At 35.6% G+C, this 25,083-nt stretch overlaps 1 protein-coding gene and 1 long non-coding RNA gene across 3 annotated transcripts in view; both read left to right on the top strand.

The window, feature by feature from the left end:
- LOC139045525 (uncharacterized) overlaps window positions 1-3,968 on the top strand; it is a 43,436-nt gene extending 39,468 nt beyond the window's left edge. Inside the window, exon 3 of the long non-coding RNA XR_011504026.1 lies at window positions 3,900-3,968. This is a non-coding gene — a long non-coding RNA (uncharacterized lncRNA). The remainder of the gene's footprint in view (window positions 1-3,899) is intronic.
- An 8,189-nt stretch (window positions 3,969-12,157) lies between these two features.
- The window catches only part of FANCL (FA complementation group L), a 73,520-nt gene continuing 60,594 nt past the window's right edge, over window positions 12,158-25,083 (top strand). The window contains exons 1-3 of one of the 2 annotated variants that reach the window (XM_014839314.3): window positions 12,158-12,384; window positions 22,682-22,740; window positions 24,740-24,800. In XM_014839314.3, the coding sequence (XP_014694800.1) occupies window positions 12,289-12,384; window positions 22,682-22,740; window positions 24,740-24,800 (216 nt within the window). In that variant the 5' untranslated portion in view covers window positions 12,158-12,288. The remainder of the gene's footprint in view (window positions 12,385-22,681; window positions 22,741-24,739; window positions 24,801-25,083) is intronic. The other variant, XM_014839311.3, reaches the window with a different exon arrangement.

Below are 25,083 nucleotides of genomic sequence, written 5' to 3' on the forward strand. Positions count from 1 at the left end.
ATGCAAAGAAACCACAATGAGCTACCATTTCACATTCACTAAGATGATTAATCAAATAGGGATATAACAACAAATGTTGGGGAGAATATGGAGAAATTGGAACTGCCATGTACTGCTAGTCAGAAAGTAAAATGGTACAGCATTTTGAAAAGCAGGATGGCAATACTTCAAAAGGTTAAATATCTCTAGAATTACTGTATAACTCAGAATTTCACTTGGGCATATACTCAAGAGAAATGAAAACATATATCCACATAAAATCTTATACATGAATGTTCATAGCAGCGTCATTCTTAATAGCCGAAAAGTGGAAAGAACCCAAGTATTAATCAACTGATAATTGGGTAAATAAACAAAATGTTGCATCTTCATGCAATGGAATAATATTCAGCCATAACTGAAGTACTGATCGATGCTACCGTATGGATAAACCTTGAAAACATTAGGTTAAGTGAAAGAAGCTGGTCATAAAAACCCACATATTGTATGACTGTATTTATATGAAATGTCCAAACTAGGTAAATATATAGAGACAGAAAGTAGATTAGTGGTTGCCTAGGACTGGGGTTGGGAGTGAGGGACATGAGGCATAACTGCTAATGGATATGGAATTACACAATTTAAATGGGTAAGTTATACATGAACTATATCTCAATAAAGCTGTTAGAAAAACATAATCAAATGTTATTGTGGATTCTGGTACTAGACAGTCAATCGTTGAGAGTAGGAGCCATGTCTCATTTATTTCTCTATTTTCTTCATTTATCATCAAGGTCTAACACAGAGGGAAAGAGTATGGATTTTGGAATTAGATCAACCTGAGTCGGAGTCCTGGTGTTGTGAGATACTAGTTTTGTGGCCTTGGGAAAATCATTTAAGCTTCCTAAACCTCAGTTTCCTCACCTATATAATGGAAATGATAGAACTAACATCATAGAGTTGTCACAGAGATTCAGTGAGATAATGCATGATGAACACTTACTACCGCACCTAGAACATAGTGAGTTCTCAGGAAATGTTGTCTCATTGACAGCAGGTGCTCAATAAACAAAAGGTAAGAAGGCAATATAATGTATGTGTGGACGATGGGCTTTGGGGATAAGATTTTGAAAAAATCTGAATGTGGTTATGGTGTTGAATTTCATACTGCCAGGATAACTAGGAAGTTACTACATATTCTTGAGTTGGGGAATATAAGAAAAACTTCTGAGGTGGAGAAATTGTGAATAAGACCCTTTTAGAGAAGTTGTTGCCAGCCCTGGTGGTCCAGTGGTGAAGACTTGGCGCTCTCACCACCATAGCCTGGCCCAGGTTGCTTCCCGGTCAGGGAACCACACCCCTGCTCTGTCAGTTGTCACACTGTCATGGCTGCATGTTGTGATCCTGAAAGCTGTGCCACCAGTATTTCAAGTACCAGCAGGGTCGCCCATGGTGGCCAGGTTTCAGTGGAGCTTCCAGACTAAGACAGCCCAGGAAGAAGGACCTGACTACCCACTTCTGACAAAATTGGAGACGAAAACCTTATGAACAGCAATGAAGCATTATCTGATATAGTGCAGGAAGGTGAGAGCATGGCACGAAAAGCCTGGGCAGGATTCCACTCTGCTGTACCGGGGTTGCTAGGCATCAGAATCGAGAACAACAAGAGAAGTAGTATAACAGTCAAAGAAGCAAACTAGAAGAAAACACAAATAATAATTTCTGCCTGGAATCAAGAAGCCATTTCTATCCAAGCCTCAATCTACAAAGCTGTAATTTTTGGATAGTAATCCTTGTCCTAGCCACCTCACAGAATAACTGGAAAGTTCAACTGACATAACAAATATGAATGAATAGATTTTTAAAAATATGCAAATGAAAGTAATCCCCCATTAAATTATTAGTCCTAGACAACAGTAGCAGCTATCATGCACGTGTATTTATTCAAATATTGATGATTGTCACAGGTTGGGTTCCCCAGGAAACAGAGTGTGAGAGGGAAAGTTTATTAGGAAGAAGTTTATTGGGGAGTTCTCTAGGGATCAACTCGTGTCAGGGACCGGAAGGACGCAGGATTGGGTGGCGGGAGAAGTGGGACTGCCATTCAGGCACAACAAGGCCTCCGCTGATTACACAAGAACTCTGAAGCTGACATAGCTTTCCCTAAAACCTTAACAACTTTTAATTCTTGAAAAGTTTTGCACTTTTTAATGACTTTTTTCTTCTTCCTGAGACTTTTAAGTGTTCAGAATTAACTTTAAAAATAAGAAAAAAAGGTAAGAATAATCCTATGCACAATAAAATGTTACTGAAATTTAGCATGAATTTGTTACTGTTTATAGTATTCTTAAGGTATTTAATTTTATTGCTCTTAAGTAAAAGGAGACTAATGAAATGTTTTCAAATAGAAGTTCAGCAGAAAAAAACTCTGATAAATAGATAAAATGATTCATAATTATTTATCCCAGGATAGTTTCAAATTTGTTGAATGTGTTTGAGTGTGGATTCTTAATCTGTAATATCACCTGGGTTTTATCACAGAAATAAATTAAAGAATAATAATGGAGGCTCAGAGCAGTGGTCTTTAAACAATTTTACTCACATATTCACCAGATTAAGTATTTTAATTGCACATTACTCTGTTGACATCTAAAACTTTTCATTATAATTCCAAATAATTCCAAAGGATATAATTTTGGCATACTGTCAATATTTGACTTTTTACAATAAAGTTGTTACTCTTTTAAATGTTCAAATGGAATCTAAATACCATAGCAATTTGATACCCACTGTATTAAGAGGAATGCATGCTACATACTAGGGTAACAAAGGAACCCCACAATTTCAGTGCCTTAGTATAAAATATAAAAGATTATTTCTCCCTCATATCAAGTCAATTGGAAGACATTTCAACATAGCTCCCTTCTACCTCATGCCTCCATCAATCCATTGGGCTTCAGAAGTTTTTCATTCAAGCCAGTGGACAGTAAAAAAGAATGTTGAATCACACACAGAAAGTTTTTATGAGCCACCCACATTCCATTGGCTGCAACTCAGCCACTTGGCCACGTCAAACTGCAAAAGAGGCTGGAAATGTAGTTTAGATATGGACACAGGAGAAAGAGGAAATGGGTTTAGTGAGCACATGATAGAATCCATTATAATTTACTCTTCTGATCACCAAATATCCTTCCTCTTCTCACACACAAAACATACTCACTCCTTTCCCAAAGTGGACAACCCAACACTTCATCTGTCACTGCATTCATCTCAAATTCCAGGATCTCTCAGTGATACACATGCTCTCTACTAGAATCTGGATTTAGATTCCTCTGGTCACCACCACCACTCCATCCCCTACCTGTTTCCACCCCCACCCTCCCACATATGCAAAATACTGTGGTAGAACAAGGAGAGGATCAACACAATAAGCTTATCCATTTGACAAAGAGAACAGTAGAAGATACGGAGCAGTTACCGTGTTCATAGAGGTTGGGAAATCCTGTAGGGTAGGGACTGTAAGGAGACCCTGCCCTGGCAGCAAAACACATTTCCTGATTTGGTTTTGATTCTGCTCCTTGTGAAGAAGTGCACTGTTCTCTATGGCCTCTGACTCTACACCACCCTTCTCTCCAGATTCATCCGTATTCATTATCATCCACAGTCACATCTGACATCAGTATTGCTTCATTTAGAACGTCCTAAAAACTATGGACTTTTAGCTTAATGTATTCTCTACAGTATATAAAGTCGTATTTGAACAAAATTAGCTTATTGAACATTAACTAAATAAAGCATAGCTAAGATGATTCTGGGGAACAGATTGCCTGTAAGCTTTACCTTTGTTGGAGGAACCTGTTTACACATCCACGGAGGCTATTAAATTTTCATATTCTTCTGAATTTACATCTGTTTTTCAGAGGCTCAGAACAGCTGAGGAAGAGAGTATAATTTAAGCTGTGACTTCTACTGAATCATGCACACTAAGGTAAGGTAAGACACTCTTTTTCAGAAAATTGAACAGATTTTAAATACAGAAAATAATTTTTACACTATTATAATTTATATGAAACATAGTATAAAATATAAGTATATATATTTACATAAATATATGTCTAGTGAATAAATTTCAATATTCTAAAGAGTCCTACATACTTGTATGCTTACATATTTTATCTTTGTTCAATCAAGTTTTCATTTAGAGTTCCAGCTACAAAATTTTGACAAGCCAACCTTGACATATGATATCTTTTCCTTTGTACCTTTTTTAGTCTATAAAGGAAAATGAGATTAAAATGAATCTTCCTCAGATGGACTATTTGAAGAATATAACTAGTTTACAAAGAACAATTTTATATACTTAAGATTTTGAACAATTTTTTAAAAGTCCTGCTAATTTTCTATATTTAAAATTTTTTTTGTAATTTTGAAACAAATATATATATGTGTATATAAAATTACCTTGAATTTTGAAACGACGAGACATAATCATTTCTGAATGATAAACATCTACAGAAGGGAGATTATGTACATCTGGATCGTAAGGCTTTTAGTGCACAATTTCAACATGAGCATCTTAAGGATTTTGGGAATTCTTAATTCATCAAACAAAATAATAAAACCTTATGTAAAGATACTTTGCTACAACACTTTGTAGCTGCTCACTCCATACTGAACACGAACTTCATCTCTTGCTGCAATAATTAGCTCATAACTTTCTTATATTACTTCCTGAAGGTATTTATTGTCCAACTAAAAATGTACAAAACTATCCTCTTAATTGTTGACAAAATAGCAAAAATATCCAATGCTGGTATTCCACTTTAGATTTCATAAACGTATTTGTATTAAGCAGAGTAACAGACAATGCGAACGAGATTTTGAAAGTAAGGTTTTTCCTGAATTTGTTATTCAGATAATCCATATTCAACTGTAGTTATTGTTTTTGAACCCATTCATTTCCCACAAATTCATTTTTAGAATTGCAAAGGACCTTAGAGATCATTATGTGATTTTTACAAGGTCAAGCATTTGAAGTGAAGTTTCTTGACTCTCTTTTCATTATATTGTGCTTCCTCCAAATCAATAGATGATTTTAAGTCTGACAGAATTTACATTTACAAAAATCTTTGCTAATGTCTTATTTAAAAAAAATCCATAGTACTGTTAAGTAACTTGCTTTATACAGAAAAATGAAAGACTCTTTACCTTTAAAATATCAACTAATTATCTAAGTTCTTTCTCTTTCTCTTGACATTGTTTTGCTCTTTTCATATATCAGGATTTCATATACACTTTTTATGTACCAATGCTGTATGAACACACATATATGCACGTAATTTTAATGGCTTTTAGACATTCTATCGTGTTATATAACTTGACCCTTTCCAACTTATTGGACATTAGGTTCTTTCCTATTTCTATAAAATTTTTGGATTATTTTCTTGGGATATACACCCATAAGTGGCACTTGCTCAAAAAAATTTTTTTTATGGTTCTGACTGTATATAAATAGACTGCTTTTAGAAACACTTTATGAATTACACATAACTATCAGCAATGTATGATTACATCTGTTTCCCATAGATCTGCTAACATTGACTTTACATAATTAAGATTTTAAAGAATAAAAAGTCTTGCTAATTTTTTGATAAAGATACTTGAAATGTTTTTATTTTAAAATGACCATATATAAAATCACTTCTGAATTTGAGTGAATTCTAATTTATTTTTGTTAATTTAATTGTTTTTAAAAATTTTGTAAAATCAACTATTTTCACAGTTCAGATAATTCATGTTACTCTATTTTGTCTATAGATAGAAACAAGTAACATTAAATAGAAACCAAATCGCTATTTTAGCAAATCCTATCCCTATCAACAAAGGATTCTTTAAAGGAATGGCATAAACCACAACCATATCTTATTTATTTTTCACAGCAATAAAGGACATTTTAGGGTGGAAAATATACTTGTAATTTCATGGCTTCCTTATTCTACTTGTAGCATATTTCATTACTATGTTAATCGCACATAAATTTTCAAAGCTTAAAATTGGTTCTTTATTGCTTCTTATAATGTTATGTATTCATCTGATTTCTAATCCTTAATACTTTTATAGATGATGTACACTTCAGTTAGTCAAAAATATATAAATTAATTTTAATACTCCTTTGAAAGGAAAAATCATCTTGAAAAAATAGAAAATATAGGAAAGCATACTATCATAACTTTGGAAGTACATGTATTTATAATGGATCTTTAGTTTGAAAATTTGTCATATAAAGTATGCATTTCATTAATAATGCTATGCCAATAAAGTTCAAATCTTTTTTGTTGTTGGGGGGAGGATTTCATAGTGTTGCAGAGATGGAAAGGGCCCATCTCAACCATTCTCTCTTTTATTCTTACTAACAGAATTCTAGGCAATGTATTTACCTGAAAAACTGCATTTCCCAGACCCTTTGCATATGAAATGGCCAATGTGACATAAGACTTATTCAAAAGGGCCTCTGGGAAAGTTATTGCTCTTCCATCTTGTGATGGTTAGAGTTCCAGCAGTGATCTTGAGACCGTGATAGAAAAGCTGTGAAATTTCAGCTCCCTAATATCAGACCCAAATTGGGATTGATCTTTCAGCTTTTTAAGAAAACGTTTCTCTGTTTATAGTTAAAATGATCTCTATATCAAGAAGGTCTTTCAAATAATGGTTTGACACTAATAAACTATGTTTATTCCTTTAGCTAATATCTTCTAAGTCTTAACTATGTGGTCAGCTAACTCTGAGCTTGGAATTTTAAAACCGCTGTCTGAATAATTATTCACTTGATTCGTGCAATCACTTTCAACTGGCTGCACAATAGAATCAGATGTGAAAATACAGATTTACTAAGACGTGAGTAATGGTCTTCATTATGCTAGCTTGCATCAGAGTCCCTTGTTAAAACACAGATTTATTAAACATATGCCTGTTAAAACATAGATTGTTGAGCTCTTCTCCCAGAATTGAGAGATTCAGTAGGTATAGGGTGACATGTTCCCAGGTGATGCTGATGCTGCTGGCCCAAGGACTACACTCTGAGAACCACTAGTCAAGGATACAGCTTGGGCACCTGTGTATTAAAATAGTTTAACATGATTTTGATGGTTGAAAGCATATCAGAAACCCTTGATTGAGAACAAGTAAGATTACAACTGTTTCCTCTCATCTCATTTTATTTATCAACCTCAGTTTTCCAGAATAAAAGCGAGGGCTTTGCACATCTTCTTTCCTCTTTGGATCCCCTTTTATCTTTGCGTAAATAGGGTTGACAAAATTTCAAAATAAACAGTCATTTTTCCCTTCAATTTTTTTCCCTGCACCCTTCATCCTCCTCTTAACACTTTCCTAAACCTAAATATTTATCATTCTCTTCCTTCCTACAACTTCTATGGTTGTGGCCTAAGTTTGCATCCCCTGTAAATGGTTCTTATCTATTCTCCCACCCTCAGCTGCAACACTTATTACCTGAGTTGTAATCTTTGTTAGGTGATAGCTATCTGAGGCCATTTCTTCCAGTTGCTCATCAAAAACTATGAGCTGTTGAGGTAAGCCCTGTGGCATAATGGTTAAGTTCACTGCGCTCTGCTTCGGAGCCCAGGTTTACAGATTCAGATCCTGGACTTGGACGTACACCACTCATCAGCCATGCTGTGGCAGTGACACACTTACAAAGTGGAGCAAGACTGGCACAGATATTAGCTCAGGGCTAATCCTTCTCAGCCACATACATACAAGAGTTGTTAATCTCTCTATCAGTTACTTTGATGTGGGGATGATGTTTCCCATGAAGAGGGTCTTTTTGTACTTTGCTAGAGAAGAGGGTTGTCTAATAACCTGGATTCTCCAGGTTTTATAGGGATTTTACAGGGATTCAGGAGTCTTCAGAGACTTTTTGAACAACCCATTTACCTCCTTATCTTTTCTTTAGATTATCACCTCATAAATATTCTTCCAACTCCAGTCCATCCCTGTAAACCATTAACTCTTTTAGTGGACTTAATGCTTAAATGATCCTTTGTTCTCCTGTAGTTGAGTTGTGGGTGTCATTGCTCCTCAAGTTTACTGGCTGGATTGAAACGAAAATTACTGTTCTGGACCTGCCATGGATCTAGACTCATTATTGGTGAAACCTACCTTACAAGGGAGTTTGCTCTTAGGGAGTTTGGCTGGGGTGTCGGAGCTGGGATATCTCCTCCATCTATCACCTACCAAACTCTGGTCACATAACTAAGTCTTTATAGTTTATTTATCATGAACACATTCTTCTCAAGCCTGAAAAACTTAAAAGTAATGCCAAAATTATTTACTACATCACCATTCATGGACTGCCTTTTCATGTTTGGATAGAAAAATGGGAAAGAGCAAAGTGCTCTTTAATCAATACTTTTGCAATAATCAAATTCAAATCCTCTCTGTAATTCTCAATTTTTCAAACCTTTATGTAGCATTACACACTGCTGACCATGCCTTAATCTTGAATATCTGCCCTCCTTTCCTTTCTATGACACAGTGTCATGGATAATAGGATATTATTGTTCTGCTTTTATCATCTTTTAGAAGATTTTTTAAAATGGCTATTCTCCACTCTTAATTTTTCACATTTCCCATGGTTCTGTCTACATCTTTCAGTAGACTCAAGCCATCTCCCCCTTATTAACCTCATTAATGTTAATGGCTGCCATTCTATCTTCTTCCATTACTGATGGGAACGGGGAGAAGGAACACCTGGGACAAAGCTGAAAACTTAGGCAATAAAATAGAGATTGATGCTAACTGGAATGGTATAAGTACTTGAAATTTAAGCTTAAAATTTTAAGACTAATAAATCTCCTTTAAAAAATATTAAAATATAAGAAGTAACGGGAAAGTCTACTCAGGCCGTTTTCCCCATTCCTTGTTCCCTATCTCCCTCCCCAAAAGCAATCACTGCTAGTAATTTACCACGGTTTTATTTGATTTAAACCTAAATGGTAGTGAACATACCATTCTGGAATTTGTGTTTTCCATTCATCAAAATGTTTTGAGATTTTTCCATGTTAGAACACATAGTTGTCCCTCAGGAATTAGCGTTTAAACACTACTAATTTTTGCGACAGAGTATATAAAAGAAGTCATGCCTGGGATGCCTTTAAGTGCTTGAATTTTGGTGGAGATCTATATGCAGTTTGTCAGAGTGATTCCAAAATTGCAATAATGCTGATAGTGGTAATAGTTCCTGGGTTTTCTAATCTCTAAACATATCGAGTATTCTCTGTCAGTGAGAGGGTGGCTATCTTGGACCTTTGAAAACAATGGTCCCAGCACACCATATATGAGTTCATGGCGGTAGTGAGTCTCCATCACTCAGTCTTGAACATTCAAGGATAATGGCTGAATCATGGAATTAAAAAGTCCTTATATGGTATCTCACCCTGCTCCCTGGTGGTTGGATTTCTTAGATGACAGACTTTATCAATAGGGAATTCTCATTTACAAATTCAACTACCATGAACAGAGACTTGGATATTTTTTTCTTAAGGACTAAGATGATATTTAGCAATAAATTTTTTGAAAATCTGTAAGTCTAATAAGTTAGTTATGAGGATTCAGAGGCAAGGAACCAACTGTCTTTGGCTATTAGCTACATGATCTAGTATATCAATGGTAGGGGAGGTGAGTATGATGAAGATGCTTTGTCTGGACAGGGGTACGTATCTGTTCATGGAAGACTAAATTACTATTTCAGGTTTCCTGAAGCTTCTATGTCCAGAAAGCCCTTGTTTAAGTAGTAATAACCAGAAGCCAAAGACATTTAGGCTGTTAAGCAAAAGCTGAATGTAGTAAATTAGGATAGAGACTTGCAGGTTTTGAGGCTGGCCTAATTAAGTGTCTCCAGAACTATATTAGTTTGGGCTCTCTCTATGTTTATATATGTATGTACACACATACACACAACTAGCACTTTGACTCTGAGGAAATTACTTTCCTTCTCTGGATTTCATTTCTCTAATCTATGTAATGAAGACATCAGGGTATGAAATCTCTAAGATTGCTCCCATGGAAAACCTTTAGTTCCTGAGGAACGTATTGGGCAAAATGTTCTTAGGCTTTCTTTCCTCACAATGTGTGTATCTTATGGAGAAAATGCTATGATTATATTCAGAAGAAAGACATTGTATTGGTAAATCTGTTATCAAATTTTCAAAATTAAATTCACAAAAGCCTCACTGTTAGAACGAGTCATTAACAACTTTAGATTGACTTCTCTTGAGTTTCATGATGGAAAGCCCATCTTTGCCATGTTTTAATGGAAAGATTATTAAATTTAGAATTTAGAAGACTTGAATTTAATCCTCATTGTATGGGTCAGAAAGTCATTCTCTTGAGCAACTTATTTAATATCTCTGAATCTCAGTTTCCTTGTGTACAAAATGGACATTATAAAAAATATCTATCTAAAGAGCACTTCATCAAAACTAAATAATATGTCAAAGTGCCTTACACATGCTAGTTGTATTATAATTAAAATAAATCCCATAAAGTCTATAATGTGCTATACACTCTGATTATTACAATATAGGCAAACCAACTCAAATAAATATCTTGTGAGAAAGTCCTTTCTTCCTCTGAATTCTTGTAACACTTCTTTTTACTTTGCCTACAGGACTAATGGATAACATTTAATTTAGTAAATAGTTAATGAGCATCTGCAATGCACCAGAAATATACCAAGTGATTAGGGAGAACAATAATTTTTAGCAAATAAAGAAGACTTCCAAAAAGAGGTAGCATTGGAGAAGGACTTTGAAGGAAGTTTGGAGGTTCCTTGGGGAAAGTGTGTGGTGGGGAAGTTTGAGGTACTGGAAACGGCAAAGGACTTAACTCAGACAAATTACAAAGTCATTGAGGGCAGCGACTATATGTCCTATTCCTCTTTGTGTTGATCCCACTGTTGTACAACCTTCACTTTATACCCATCACAAAACATATAGCATGTCATCCTTAATAAATGAGCCGCATAATTGAGTAGGTGGTGTATCATGCCCTGAGGTGGTTCTCAAACTTTAGTGTGCATTATAATCATCTAGATGGCTTGTCAAAACACAGACGGTTGGGCTTCATACCCACAGTTTAGAATTCCCTGGGTCTAAGACAGAGGTGTGAAAATTTGCATTTCTATAAAGTTCCCAAGTGATGCCGATGCTGCTGATTCTAGGATCACATTTTAAGAAGCACTGCTTTAGTGAAATGTATACCTACACTGCTGCAGCATTCTTGTTTTCCCCTAAGCATCCAGAATACTGCAGAAGAAGTCCAATGCCATTTTGAGGGCAGGAAAGATGGGAGGGGGTATATCCTAATCATCCTTCCACAACTTTTGTCACATTGCAATGACATTCTGCAAATACTAGGGCTCAAAAATGTAATGGATTGAATACTAACTAGAATACCAAATAATCATGTAGCAAATATTAGTAAGTTCCTTATTTAATCAGCCTTTAATAAAAGGGAATGGGTAATTATCATCGCTGATTTAAAAAACGTATAGAGACGATTGTCAAAAAAAAACCAAACGAGTTCATCAAGTCCATCAGCAATCTTTCCTCACATTTTGCCTTAAATATTTGTGAGTGCAGTGCACCAGAACCAAGTCTGGTGTTGACTTTAGCCTGGATCAATATATATATACATGTCTCTCAAATACAGTACTATTTGATAAGCCAAAGAACTGCATTATATTGTATATGACATACTGAATGGATTACAATACATTATATAATAATATTACCACGTACAGAATAATACAATATTCTGTTTGCCAAGGGCATACAGGAGACTCTGCAGAGCAGGCCAAGAGTTTGATTATAGCGATGAAGGGGAGGTGAGGCAGGTTCAGGGTAAAAGAAGTACTATAACTCCCAGGCTGTAAAAACCATCTTATGCTGGAAGAAATGCAACACCAAAATTGTAGCAGTCTTTCAATCAAACCAAAGAAAAGCATCACGAGAGTTCTTGGAACAATCAAGGCTAGAATGATCTTGTTCAGTCAAACCTGTGAACCTGAGAACAATCTTCCCTCCCGCCTCCTCCCGAGAAGCGCGTCCTTCGGCTGGGCCTGAGCCCAGGGCCAGACTAGCACCAGACCTTCCTTTCCGCCCGCGGAAGCCTCGAGGCTTTTTCCCGCCAATGCGCGGGGCTCCGTCTCCCGCGGCCCGGGCGCAGGCGGGACTGCGCATGTGCGGGCCCGGACCGCCGTGAGCTCCCCTGCAGCTCGGGCGACCGCGAGCCATGGCGGAGACGGAAGCGAGCCTGTTGCGCCAGTTCCCGCTGTTTTTGCCCCAGAACCGAGCGAAAACCGTGTATGAAGGATTCATTTCGGCTCAGGTACCCGCCCGGGCCTTGCTCTCCCGCTAGTAGTGCCTCCCTGTCGTGGCGCAGCTCCGCCCCTGGAAGTCTGTGGCCCGAGGGGTTCGGGGCCCGGACCTGTGGGGATTGAGAGGGTGGCGCGTCCGGGCTCCCCGAAGGCTGGAGGTTTGCGGGCTGCTGCCGGTGCTGGAAACACAGCCCTCGTCGCCGGCTCCACGGCTGGGCTGGGGTCGTCGCCTGGTCCGCGCGCGAGGAGGCCCGCGCACGACGTGAGCAGGGGGTGGGGCGGAGGCCACGCCCCCGTCCCCCTCCCCTCCCCTCCCCTCCCCTCCCCTCCCTGAGTTGCGCCTCCTTCCAAATTCAGCGTCTGACCCACGTTTAACTTTACTTCTTTTTTGGGGGCAAGTTTTTGCCTGCCTCGATTCCAACACCCTGCATGCCCACGAAGCTTGGTGGCCGTTCACAGGGGGATCCGTGCTCATTGTTTTCGTGTTTCCTGTAAAAAGAATGTTTTGCAAGAAAACTCGTTTTGTCTCTCTGCTAAGTCGTGTGTACCGTGTGTACCTGAGCACCCCCAGTTGCGATATTTTGTAGGAAGTCTTGACGGCAGGATTAATTACCTTTCCTGATTCCAAGTGGCCTCTCTTGTGGAGGGAGTTCCACATAGTAACACACGTGTACGGTTTTGAAGTTTACAAAGCGCTTTGCAAGTACTCTATCATTTGGACTTCTTCATTTGTATTCAGATTCGTTGTGATCATCACAGAAAGTAGAGGTTAAAATTCATTATTATTTCTGGAATAAAATTAATCCACCTTTTCCTTCCTAATTGGAAGTACTGATCCTGAATTACCTAGTTGAAAACATGAGTCACTTTTAGACCACATTTGAAGAGAGATTACTAAATTACATTTTTATCAGGAACCGTGTTATACCAAATTTTAGGCACTTTAAGGAAAGTACTTTGTATTATGTGTGTGTCTACTAAAGCCTTTTAGAAAATGTGTGTAGCCATCAGAATTGAGATTAGGTGAAATTTTCTTATGACTCTTGGTGTAGCCACAATTCTAATTTGTACCTACCTTAAGCAGCTTATTGAATTCTTAACCTAAACAATTTATTTAACATTGTTTTGTTTGGTGGAGCTGATTTTGTCTAAAAATGTTTGTCTTGTATATAATTTCAAACTTAGAAAAATAGTGAGTATGTATGAAGAATTTGAGTATACTGTTTACCCAGATTCACCGTTTTACATTCACGCCATTTGACTTATTATTCTGTGTATACAGGTGGGTGTATGCACACAATTATTTTCCTGAACAGTTTGAGAGTAAGTTGCAGACATAGTGGCCCCTTTATTCATATATACTTCAGTGTATATTTCATGAGAACAAGGACACAGTCATACATCACCTCGGTACATTTATCAAAATCAGGAATTTAATCATGATATAATATCCAATCTGGAGTTCACATTTTGTTAACGTTGCAATTACATATTCTATACCCCTTCCCAGGCCACTACCATCTAAGATCTCAGTTACATTTAGTTGTCATGTCTCTTTAATCTAGAATAGTTCCTTAGTCTTTGCTTTTCATGAACTTGACATTTTTTAAGAGTACAAGTTGGTTATTATGTAGAATGTCCCTCAATTTGGGTTTGATAGATGTTTCCTCATTACTAAATTCAGATTATGCAATTTTGGCAGAGATTGCCAGACACAGGTCTCAGGGCACATGACGTCAGCAAGTCTTGTTATTGGCAATGTTTCCTCTGATCACCTCTTTAAGGTGGCATCTGCCAGATTTTCCTTTTGTAATAAGTACTTTTAGGGAGCTATTCTGGGGCATCAAACTTTCACACACACACACACACACACACACACACACACACCCCTTGGTTGTAGCCTCCATTGTTTGAGTCAGTTAATACTGTGATGGTTGCCAAATGATGATTTTCTAACTCCAATCATTTCTTCTGTTTATTAATTGGCATTCTATAAGGAGTAGCTTTTCCTTTCTCATTTATTTATTTGTATCAGAATGGACTCATGGATTTTAAAAATTATTTAGTGGGTTATAATCATTACTTCCCTCATTTATTTTGATGCTTAAGTTGTCCTAGATTTGGCCACTGAAAGCACATTTTTATTGACACAAGTTTTTAAGGCTTTGCATTTTCCTCTCATCGCTATTTTAAAAGTATCTTGTAGATGCTGACATATAGTGTTTTTTCATCATTTTTTTACCACTTAAATAATTTTAGTTTGTAGTTCCCCTGCACCCAGGAGTTATTTAATAGAAGATTTAAAAAATTTTCTCGTGGAAAGTCTTTTTTCATTTGTAATTTTGTTAATTTCAAGTTTTATTGCATTGTGACTAGACAGTGTTGTTTGTAAAAATTCTCTGTGGAACTTATCCTTTTTTGTGTGTGTGTGAGTGATCTGTGTGTGATTAAAAGAAGGTGTTTTCTCTATTATCAGGTTATTCCTTTCCTCTTGAGTAAGCTTTGGTAGCTTGTTTCTTTCGAGGAGTTGGTTCATTTCATCTAGGTTTTTGAATTTATTGGCTTAAAAATTATTTATAATATTCTCTTATTATCCTTTTAATATCTTTAGCATCTGTAATGAAACTCTCTATATTGGTTATCCTTCACTGCATAACTAATTATTCCAAACCTTAATGACTTTAAAACAATAAAAACTTATCTCACCCTTTCTGTAGATCAGGACTTCGGAAGTAACTTAACTGGATGGTTCTGGATCAGTGTTTCTCATGAACTTGCAATGAAGATGTTGGCCAGGATGTCAGTTATCTAAAGGCTTGACTAGGACTGGAAGATTTGCTTCCAAGATCATTCACTCAAATAGCTATTGGCTGGAGGTCTCAGTTTTTTACTGTTCTTTATAGGAGTCCTCAGTTTGTCACCACGTGGACCTCCATAGTGTTGCTTGACTGTCACCACAACATGGCAGCTAGCTTCCCCTGAGTGAGTGATACAACAGAGAGATCAAGCAGAACACTGCACAGTGCCTTTTTTCCCATCACTTCTGAAGTTACACTTATTTACTTCTGCCTTATTCTCTTTGTTAGAAGCAAGTCTCAAGTCCAGTCCGTGTTCAAAAGGAGAGGTGAGGCAATGACTCTTAAAGGTAGAAGTATCAAAGAAATTGTGGACATATTTTATAGATGCTTCCAAATCCCCATTCCTGTTATTGATATTTTGTGTCATCTTTCTTTTTTTTTCCTGATGCATCTGGGTAGAGGCTTCTAAATTTTATTGATTTTCTTAAAGAACCTACTTTTGATTTTGTTGATTTTTCTCAATTATTGTTTTTCTGTTTCATTGATTTCTGATGTTAAGTTTCCTAGGTTTTTCAGTGGAAGGTTAGGTCATTGATAATGACATCTTCTTTTATACAATAAATGTTTAGTGCTATAAATTTGCCTTCAAACACTGCTTTAGCTGTATCACACAAATTTTGGAATGTTGTATTTTAGTTTTTTTTTTCAGTTCAAAATACTTGTTATTTCTTCTTTGACCCATGCATTATTTAGAAGAATGACATATCTTTCTAAATATTTGAGGATTTTTCAGATATCTTTTTGATATTGATTTATAATTTAGTCACAGAACATAATCTGTATGATTTGAATTCTTTTAAACCTATTGAAACTTATTTTGTGGCTTACAATATGGTATATGGTCTATTTTGATAAATGTTCTGTGTACTTGAAAAGAATGTGCATTCTGCTGTTATGTGGAGTGTTCTATAAATGTCAGTTGGATCAAGTTGGTTCATAATGCTATTCAAGTTTTCTATGTCCTCACTGATTTTCTGTCTACTTGTTCTGTTAATGGAAGGGAGTATTGAAATAGCCAACTATAGTTGTTGATTTTTCAGTTTCCACTTTCATTTCTGTCACTTTTTTCTTCAAACATTTTTAAGTTCTTTAATTCAGTACATGAAATTTTAGGATTGTTAAGTACTCATGATGAACTGACTCCTTTATTATTATGAAATGACCCTTTTTATTCCTGGTAATAATTTTTGCCCTGGAATGTGTATTTTTTTTGATATTAATATAGTGACTCCAGCTTTCTTTTGATTAGTGTTGACATGGTTTATCTTTTTCCATTCCTAATTTTATGCTTTTTTGTGCCTTTATATTTAAAGTGCTTTTTACTGGGGATGTTTAGACATTTACATTTAATGTGATTATTGATGTGGTTGGGTTTGAATCTAATGTCTTGCTGTTTATTTTCTAATTGTTCCATGTGTTCTTTTTTTTGTCTTTTCCCTGTTTCTCTGCATTTTACATTAATTGAATTCATTTTTATAATTGCATTTTATCTCCTCTGTCAGCTTGTCAGCTGTTTTTTTTTTTCCCTTTTTTTCCTAAGTAGTTGCTTTAGGGTTTATAGTATATATCTTAAACCTGTCATGGTAAGTAATATTAAAATTCCATCTTATATGCACTATTGATTTATCAGTTATATTATTTTTGCCTTTTCAGTGTTTGCTCTAGAGTTTACAATAAGCATCTTTAACTTACCATAATCTGCTTTCTAGTATACCACTTTCCTTATAGTTTAAGAATCTTAGAAGAATATACTTCTGTTTCTCATCTTCTGGCTTTTATTCTAATGTTGTCATATATTTTATTTCTATTTATCTTATAATCCTCTCAATACACTGTTAATAATTTTTTTAAAGAATTATCTTTTTATAGTTAATAGACTTTTATTTTTTCAAAACAAGTTTTAGAGTTACAGAAAATTTGAACAGATGGTGCAGAGAATTCCCATATACCATCCCCTTCCCTACACAAACACAGTTGTCCTGTTATTAACATCCTACATTAGTACAGTAGGTTTGTTGCAGTTAATGAACCAATATTCGTACGTGTAATTAGTTTCAAGTCCACACTTTATTCACATTTCCTTAGTTTTTACCTAATAACTTTTTTCTGTTCGAGGATCTCGTACAAGATACTGTATTATCATGTCTCTTTAGACTTCCCTTGGCTATGTTTTCTTAGACGCTTTTCCTTGTTTTTGGTGACCTTGACTCCTTTGTGATTATGAAATGACCCTCTTTATTGAGGACCACTAGTCAAGTATATTTGTAGGGTCCTAGTCTAGTGAAATTTGCCTGATGTTTTTCTCGTGATTAGACTGGGGGTATGGGTTTTTGAGAGGATCGTCACAGAGTTTACCATTTCATCACATCATATCAAGGGTACACACGATCAATGTGACTTATGATTGTTGATGTTGACCTTGATCACTGGGCTGAGGTAGTGTTTCTTGTTTATCTACTGTAAAGTTACTCTTTTTTCCGGCTTTCCATGGTATGCTCTTTGGAAGGAAGTTACTGTGAGCAGCCCCCATTAATTAGTGGGGAGTTAATGCTCCTCCTCCTTTAAGGAGCATTTATCTGGAATTTTTCTGTATGGGAGATTGGTTTAACTCCCCCATTTCTTAATTCTATCATTTATGTGAGTATATTTTCATGTATATTTATTTTATATTTGGGTTATAATCCAATACTACATTATTTGTTGCTCAGATTGTTCTGACTTTGGCACAATTATCCTTTAAAGAGATTTAAAAATAAGAAAAAGTCTTTTATATTTACCTCTAGATTTGCTGTTTCTGGTATTCTTTGTTGTAGATCCAGATTTTCACCTTATTTTATTTACTTTCTTCCTGAAGTTCTTCTTTTAACATTTCTTGTAGTGTGTGTCTGCTGCTGATGAATTTTTTCAGCTCTTTTATGTCTGAAAAATTGTTTATTTGGCCTTTGGAAATACTTAAACTGGGTATAAAATTCTAGGTTGACTTTTCTCTTCTTTAGCACTTTAAAAATGTTGCTTCAGGGGGCCAGCCTGGTGGTGCAGTGGTTAAGTGTGCCCATTCCAGTTCTGCGGCCCCGGGTTCGCTGATTTGGATCCTGGGTGGGGACATGGCACCGTGTGGCAAGCCATGCTGTGGTAGGCATCCCACACATAAAGCAGAGGAAGATGGGCACGGATGTTAGCTCAGGGCCAGCCTTCCTCAGCAAAAAGAGGAGGATTGGCAGATGTTAGCTCAGGGCTAATGTTCCTCGGAAAAAAAAAAAAAGAAATATGTTGCTTCACTCTCTTACATTGTTTCCTATCAGAAATGTCTACTTTTTCTTATCTTTGTTCCTTTGTAAGTAGTGTATTCTTTCTCTTTGACTGTTTTTAAGATTTTTATTTTTATCATTGGTTTTGTCAATTTGATTATGATGTACCTTGGCATAGTTGTCTTAATATTTTTCCTCTGTACAGTTTGTGGAGCTTTTGGATCTGTGGGTATATATGTGGTATATATGTGGGTATATATTTTCATTTAATTTGGGAAAAACTCCAGCTATCATTTCTTCAAAAATTTTTTTATTCCCCTCTCTCTCTCACCTGTACTGGGGACTCCAAATACATGCATATTGGGCCACTTTAGGTTGTTCCATACTTCAATGATGGTCTGTTCATTTCTTTTTTTCAGTTTCTTTCTCTGTTTTATTTTGGATGTTCTATTTCTATGTTTCAGGTACACTAATATTTTCTTTTTCAATGTTTAATCTGCTGTTAATACCATCTAACATATTTTTCTTCCCAGACATTGTATTTTTCATCACTTTGAGTCTTTGTATCTTTCCTGTGTCTATTTAGCATACTCATGCTTTTCTCTACCTTCTTGAACGTATGACATATAGTTATAACTGTTAAAAATTTTTAAGCACTTCTGTCATCTGCCATTTTTGTATTTATTTCTTTTTATTTTTCTCTTTATTATGGAAGATTATTTTCCTACTTCTCTGCAAACCTGGTATATGATTGGGTGCCAGACATTGTGCATTCTACTTGTTGCAGCTAAATATATTTTATTCTCTTAAATGTTCCTGAGATTTGTTCTAAGCTGCAGTTAAATTACTTGGAAACAGTTTGATCTTTCCAAGGTTTCCTTTTAAGCTTTGTTAGGCAGAAACAGAACAGACTTTAGCCTAGACTAATTTGGCCCTACCATTTCGGCAAATACTCTTCCGAGAATTTGATGGCTCTTATGTAGAAGGTTTTCCACTCTGGCTGGTCAGAACATGAGTACGCCCAGCCTTGTATGAGCTCCAAGATTGTTTTGCATACTTCATTCTCATGGTTCCCCAGCTCTGGGTGGGTTTCTCACATCCATGCAGCAATCAGTACTCAGCTGACAACTCCTTTTGAGGAATCCTCTGAAGTTCTCTAGGTTTACTCTCTGTGTAGTTTTCTCTTCTCCATATATTTCTGTCCTCTTTGGTACTGTACCTTGTGAATTCTACTTGCCTTGGCCTTCCCTAACTTAGCCCTGTCTTTTCTCAAATCGGGAGAATGTTGGGCTCTATTTGGTCCTCCATCCTTGCCCTGCAGCCTGAAGATTCTCCAGGCAGTAAAACTGGACAATTATAAAGATTTTTTTCATTTATTTCCCTTCTTTCAAGGATCACTGCCCTGTATTGCCTTTTGTTTGAGGTCTGGAAATCATTATTTCATATATTTGTCCAGTTTTTTAGTTAATGTGGGAAGGAAAATCCTGTGCCTATTATTCCATCATGGCTAGGAGAACTTCCCTTTCACTTCCTTAAAAGTTCTATTCCATTGTTGCTTTTTTTTTTAAAAAAAAATCTTGCTTTGAGAAATCTGATGCCAATCTTATTCTGTTTCCCATATAAGTTATTTGACCTTTTTCTTAGAAGCTATGAAAATTTTCCTTATTTTTAAAGTCTGTATATTAAGATATATCTCAGAGTGAGTTGTTAGGAGTAGCCTTTCTCATATGTCCAGTTGTCTTCTTCAGTATGTGAATTTTCAGAAAATATACTTGGATTATAATGTTAAATATTCTTTTCTACTATTTTGATTTCCTTTTCAAGGTTTCCAGTTCTTTGTATATTGGATTTTCTTTGCTTGTTTTCTACATCAACTGTTTTTCTCTGATGGTCTTTAATTTTTTTCTCATTTGCTAATGTTCTTGCTTTTTTCTTTGACTCTTATGAAAGTTTTATTTTACTCTGTTCTTCGCTGAGCAGCTATTAATTTGTTCTCCCATTTTAATATTATTTTGTTCTTAATTTTTTTAATGATTTCTGTTCTTTTTGAATTTCTGAATCTGGGTGCAAATGTTCATTTAATAATATATATGATTCAATATTGTAATTTGTTTATGCCTTGTGGTTTTTGTTTGCAGGGGAAATTGTCATCACCTGAAATGTTTTGATTCTGTTATTCTGATTTTGTCTCATAGTAGCTTGGCATTGATGAAGACAATATCTGTGTTAGTGAACAGTTTGGCTGTTCGCAATAGTTTGTAAAATTCCCAGTTCAAGAATACCCTCTTCTGTTGTTGAAGCAAAGTGCAGGTTATTTAATGGATGTGTTTTTTGGTAGTGCTGAGGGAGGGCTGAAGTGTTTTTATTTTGTTATATAAGTTTACCCCTCTTCTTTTTCCTCCTAACACCCAGTTTCCAAAGGATGTCTCTACCTGCCTTTTTACTTTCATCTACTCTTACATTTCTTTTCCAAGATGAGGTCCTTGCCTTTTGTGTTCATTTTAAATCCCCTCTCTGTAATCAGTGCTCTGATTTACTGGAACTCTTTATTATTTTTGTACTTAGTGCAATCCCCTCTTTTCTCTTTCATGCGTTTTTTTCTGAAACCCCCCCCCCCCCCCCAGCTCTCTAAAAGAACTTGCTGTGAGAGCCCCAGAGTGGAAACCACTGGGAAGTGGTTTATATTTTTCTTCCTATAGGTTTGAAGTTTATTGTGTTCTCCGGCTTCTGATTTTTGCTGAAGATGTGGGATTTTTGTGGTTTTATTTGTTCTTAATATTGATCTATATAGTTTTTTGGGAGGATGTTTGGAGAGATTCAGATTTAGGCAATTGTCAGTACTTTTGTTCCCTGTAAGTCTAGAAAATCTTCTTGAGAGCAATTAACATTTTTTATATGCTTTAATAAAATAAGCTAATTTGGGACATTTTCTTGAGTCGGAAAAGTATTATGGCATGTGACATGACATTTGACCTTTCAAAATGACTGGATTTTGCAAATAAGGGACTTTGGAATTTTATCCTTTCAGATAACAGATCAGTAGAGTAGTTTTACTATTTTTCATGTAAATTTTGAATTCCAGATTGTTCTTACACCTATGTGTGGGATGTCTATAAAGTTAGGTTAAAGTTACTACATAATACCTTTTAGTGCTTTAATGAAATAGTGAATTATTGTTACTTGACCTTTTGAAAAGGTCAGTAGTACATTTTGTTTCATTTTTTTAAAGGACATTTAAATGTAATGAAAGTCAGAACTGTAATATTACCATGAAAGTAAAGGTTATGGGGTACATTTAATTGTGTTCCTCTATTTTTGAAACTGCTTTGAGGGAGACTGCTAAAATTCTCGTGGTAATTGTTTTTCAAGGATTTTATTACCCTCTTTTATTTTATACTGTTGGAGTAAAAGATTATATTTCTGTTTGTCTTTTTCTGCTTGCTTTTGCTCAGATTTCATGTGTATTATACTATTTAAGGTACAAAGTTTAAGCTGCTTATCCATTCACTTTCTCGAGAAAGTAAAACTGAATATATTTCTCAGAATAGTCTTTCTTTCCTTAGAAAGACTTTTGAGTAAAAGTTGGTATATTCAAATGTATAGCTAGTGAATATCTAGAATAAGTAATTTTATATGTTAGCGATTTTATTTATTAAAGGTCAGTGAGTGTGGGAGAATTAGATATACTCTGATTTATGAAAATATTTCTCTATATTTAGATTGTGTAACTAAATATATTTTCATTTTATTATAAATTAGAAAATTGAAAGCCTGTAATGTATTATGTATTCTTATTTTACACTGATTTTTTCCTTCCATATTCAAAGTAATTTTAAAGAATATCCTTTTTCATAAATTTATTTCTTAAGAAATAGCATTTAAATTTCTTTTTTTTTGTCTACATTAGCTGTTTCTTAGTGTTTCTTGTGTTTATGTGACTTTCTTTTTAAAAACAAAGTTCTATCTTAGTCTTTTGATTTCCCAATAATTACGAAATTTCTGACACACATTTTTGAGTTATTTTCCCTCAGATGCAATATTCTGTTGCCTATATTTTAACAAGTATAAAGATTTGGGTAAAGTTGATACCTTTTAGAAAATAAAGGAAAACATTGCCTTTTCTATGTTATTCTATGCTTAACATCTCTTAATATTAAATGAAAGATGAAAATTTGAGTGAACCCTTTCAATATTTTCCACAGGGCAGAGATTTCCAACTTAGAATATTGTTGCCTGAAGATTTACAGTTGAAGAATGCAAGGTGATGTGGTGTGTTGTTAGATACATTCGTCTTGGTGGGATGGACAGGGAATTAACCTGGTATAAACCGACTCTAGTTATTAGAGTTTTGCCTAAAATACTTATTAGTCACCCAGAAACGTTTCTGATTTTCTGAATCAGGGTGCATTTGTAAATGATTTTTCTTGGTGCTGAAGTGTTTTTCAGAGGTAACACATTAATTCTCTAATTTTTTTTCGTGTAAAGCAGTAAACAGCAACTGTGTAAACTTCGCTAACAAGTACTGAACTGAAGTATAAAGGGAGAATACAAAATAATTGGAAGAGTTTGCTTTCATCTTTTGACTGATGTTAATTATGTGTATATTCAGTCTGTGGGAAGACCCATATTATCAGTTAAGTGCTGGTATAAATTAGGTATCATTGTGGGCTATTTGTCCAGACAGCATATCAAGGAATGTCAAGAAACGAGACTGGAAATTTAGGTAGTGCCCAAAATCTCATTTCTGCTCCTAAGTATCTCTGGGGGTAGAGTGAAGGAAAATCTAGAGACATTTATGAGTAGAATTGACAGGATTTTGTGACTAATTAGAAGTGAGAGATGAGAGGGAGAGAGGAGCGGATGATGCTTTCCAAGTTCCTGGCTCAGATAACCAAGGTAGAGAAGAGGTCATGAATGGAGCAGTAGAAGAGAAATTATTTTGAGACATATTGTGTGTGAAATATCAAGAGGAGATATTTAGTAGGTAGTAGTAAATTGGTGTGGAACTTGAGTGTGAGACTTAGAACGGAGATGTATGTGGACGTCACAGTAGGCATGGGATTTAGCACTATGAGTATGAATAGACTTTCTGCTACCTGCATGTGTCGGGTGAAGAGCAAAAGCCAGTGACAGAAGCTTCAGGGCATACTGACATTTAAAAGACTGGTAAATAAAGAGGGACTTGGAAGAAGACGATTGACCAGAGAAGTAAGAGGAAAATCTAGACAGTTGTCTCTGAAGGCAAATTAAGAGAGGCTTAAGGAGGGAATAGTTAACAGTGCTGAGTGTTGCCAAGGGATCAGGTTAGATATGAATAGGTTTCATGTAGTGGCAGAAGCTAGGTTGTGTTGGGTTTTAGAGTGGGTGAGCGGGTAGAAAGGAAAAGGATAGCAGTGACTGGAGTTTGAAGTCAAGGAAGAGTTATCATGATGATGTTTTTTTTTTTTCAGATGAGATTTGCTTGAGCAAGTAAATATATTAAGGAGAAAAAACTAGCAGAAAATAAGTTAAGGATACCACAGTAACGGGATAATTAATGAATAGTTGTGACAGAGTTGGTGACAAGGGACAGAGAGTACATTTGGAGGGGGGTTTTCCATGGGCAGTTGAATGAGCTACTCTACCACTAAGAGAGGAGGTAGGGGTGGGAATGGGGGTTAGCAGACCAAGAATGGAGGGAGTCATGATGGTTTGAAAAGACCATGGTTGGGAGAGGCTTTCTACTTCTAAGCAAGTGAAAGCAGTACTTGGAAGAGTTACTTATCTCGCAATATTGAGAGCACAGCTGAGGTGAGCCAGGAGATAGATGGACATTAACTTATCACTACTTACACAGTTAAAAGTGTATATCCTTTTAGTTACATTAATCTGGAATTTGAAGATTATATTGCTATGTATGCTTTCTCAAATGCAAGTTCTATTTATTATGTTCACAACTGTTGTTTTTTTTTTAACCTACCTTGGAGAAGAATCTAGTTCAGTAGAAGACATTACTTTGGGTATGTTAAAGTTAGAAAAGGATGTGCTGTTTGCATGTCATTTACTGATGGCAGTTATTTATATTTTGAAATAAAATTAGTACTGACAGTTTGAAGACAAGACTTTCAACAGTATCAGTGGTAAGAATTTTATTAACTTGTCAGAATTATGTTTATGTCATTCTTTTTTATGTATATGCATGTTTGTGTTAGCATACAAATAAGTTTTTTTCTTTTAATTCTCAACAATGAACAAACCATTTTGTTCTATTAAAATTTTAGATTACTGTGTAGTTGGCAGCTGAGAACAGTACTTAATGGATACCATCAAATAGTACAACAGGTAAGTCCTTTAAAAGGTTTCTATCTTAAGTGAGGATAAGGAATTACTAAATACAGTCTTTTTTAGAGATCTGCTTTGCACATTTTTCTAACAAACTGGTTTAGTAGTTGAATTTTGTAGGTTTCAACTGTATCAAATATTTTAGTGATCCATACATTATATAAAATGTTTTCTGTCTCAGAATCCTCAGCATATCTCCAGGCAGCATTTGTATGGAAACTGATTTCCATCCTTGAGACTTTTGGGTCTTCAAATACCTCCACCCTTACCCTTTATCCATGAC

This window comes from Equus asinus, chromosome 6, assembly GCF_041296235.1.
Source record: "Equus asinus isolate D_3611 breed Donkey chromosome 6, EquAss-T2T_v2, whole genome shotgun sequence".
Taxonomy (NCBI): domain Eukaryota; kingdom Metazoa; phylum Chordata; class Mammalia; order Perissodactyla; family Equidae; genus Equus; species Equus asinus.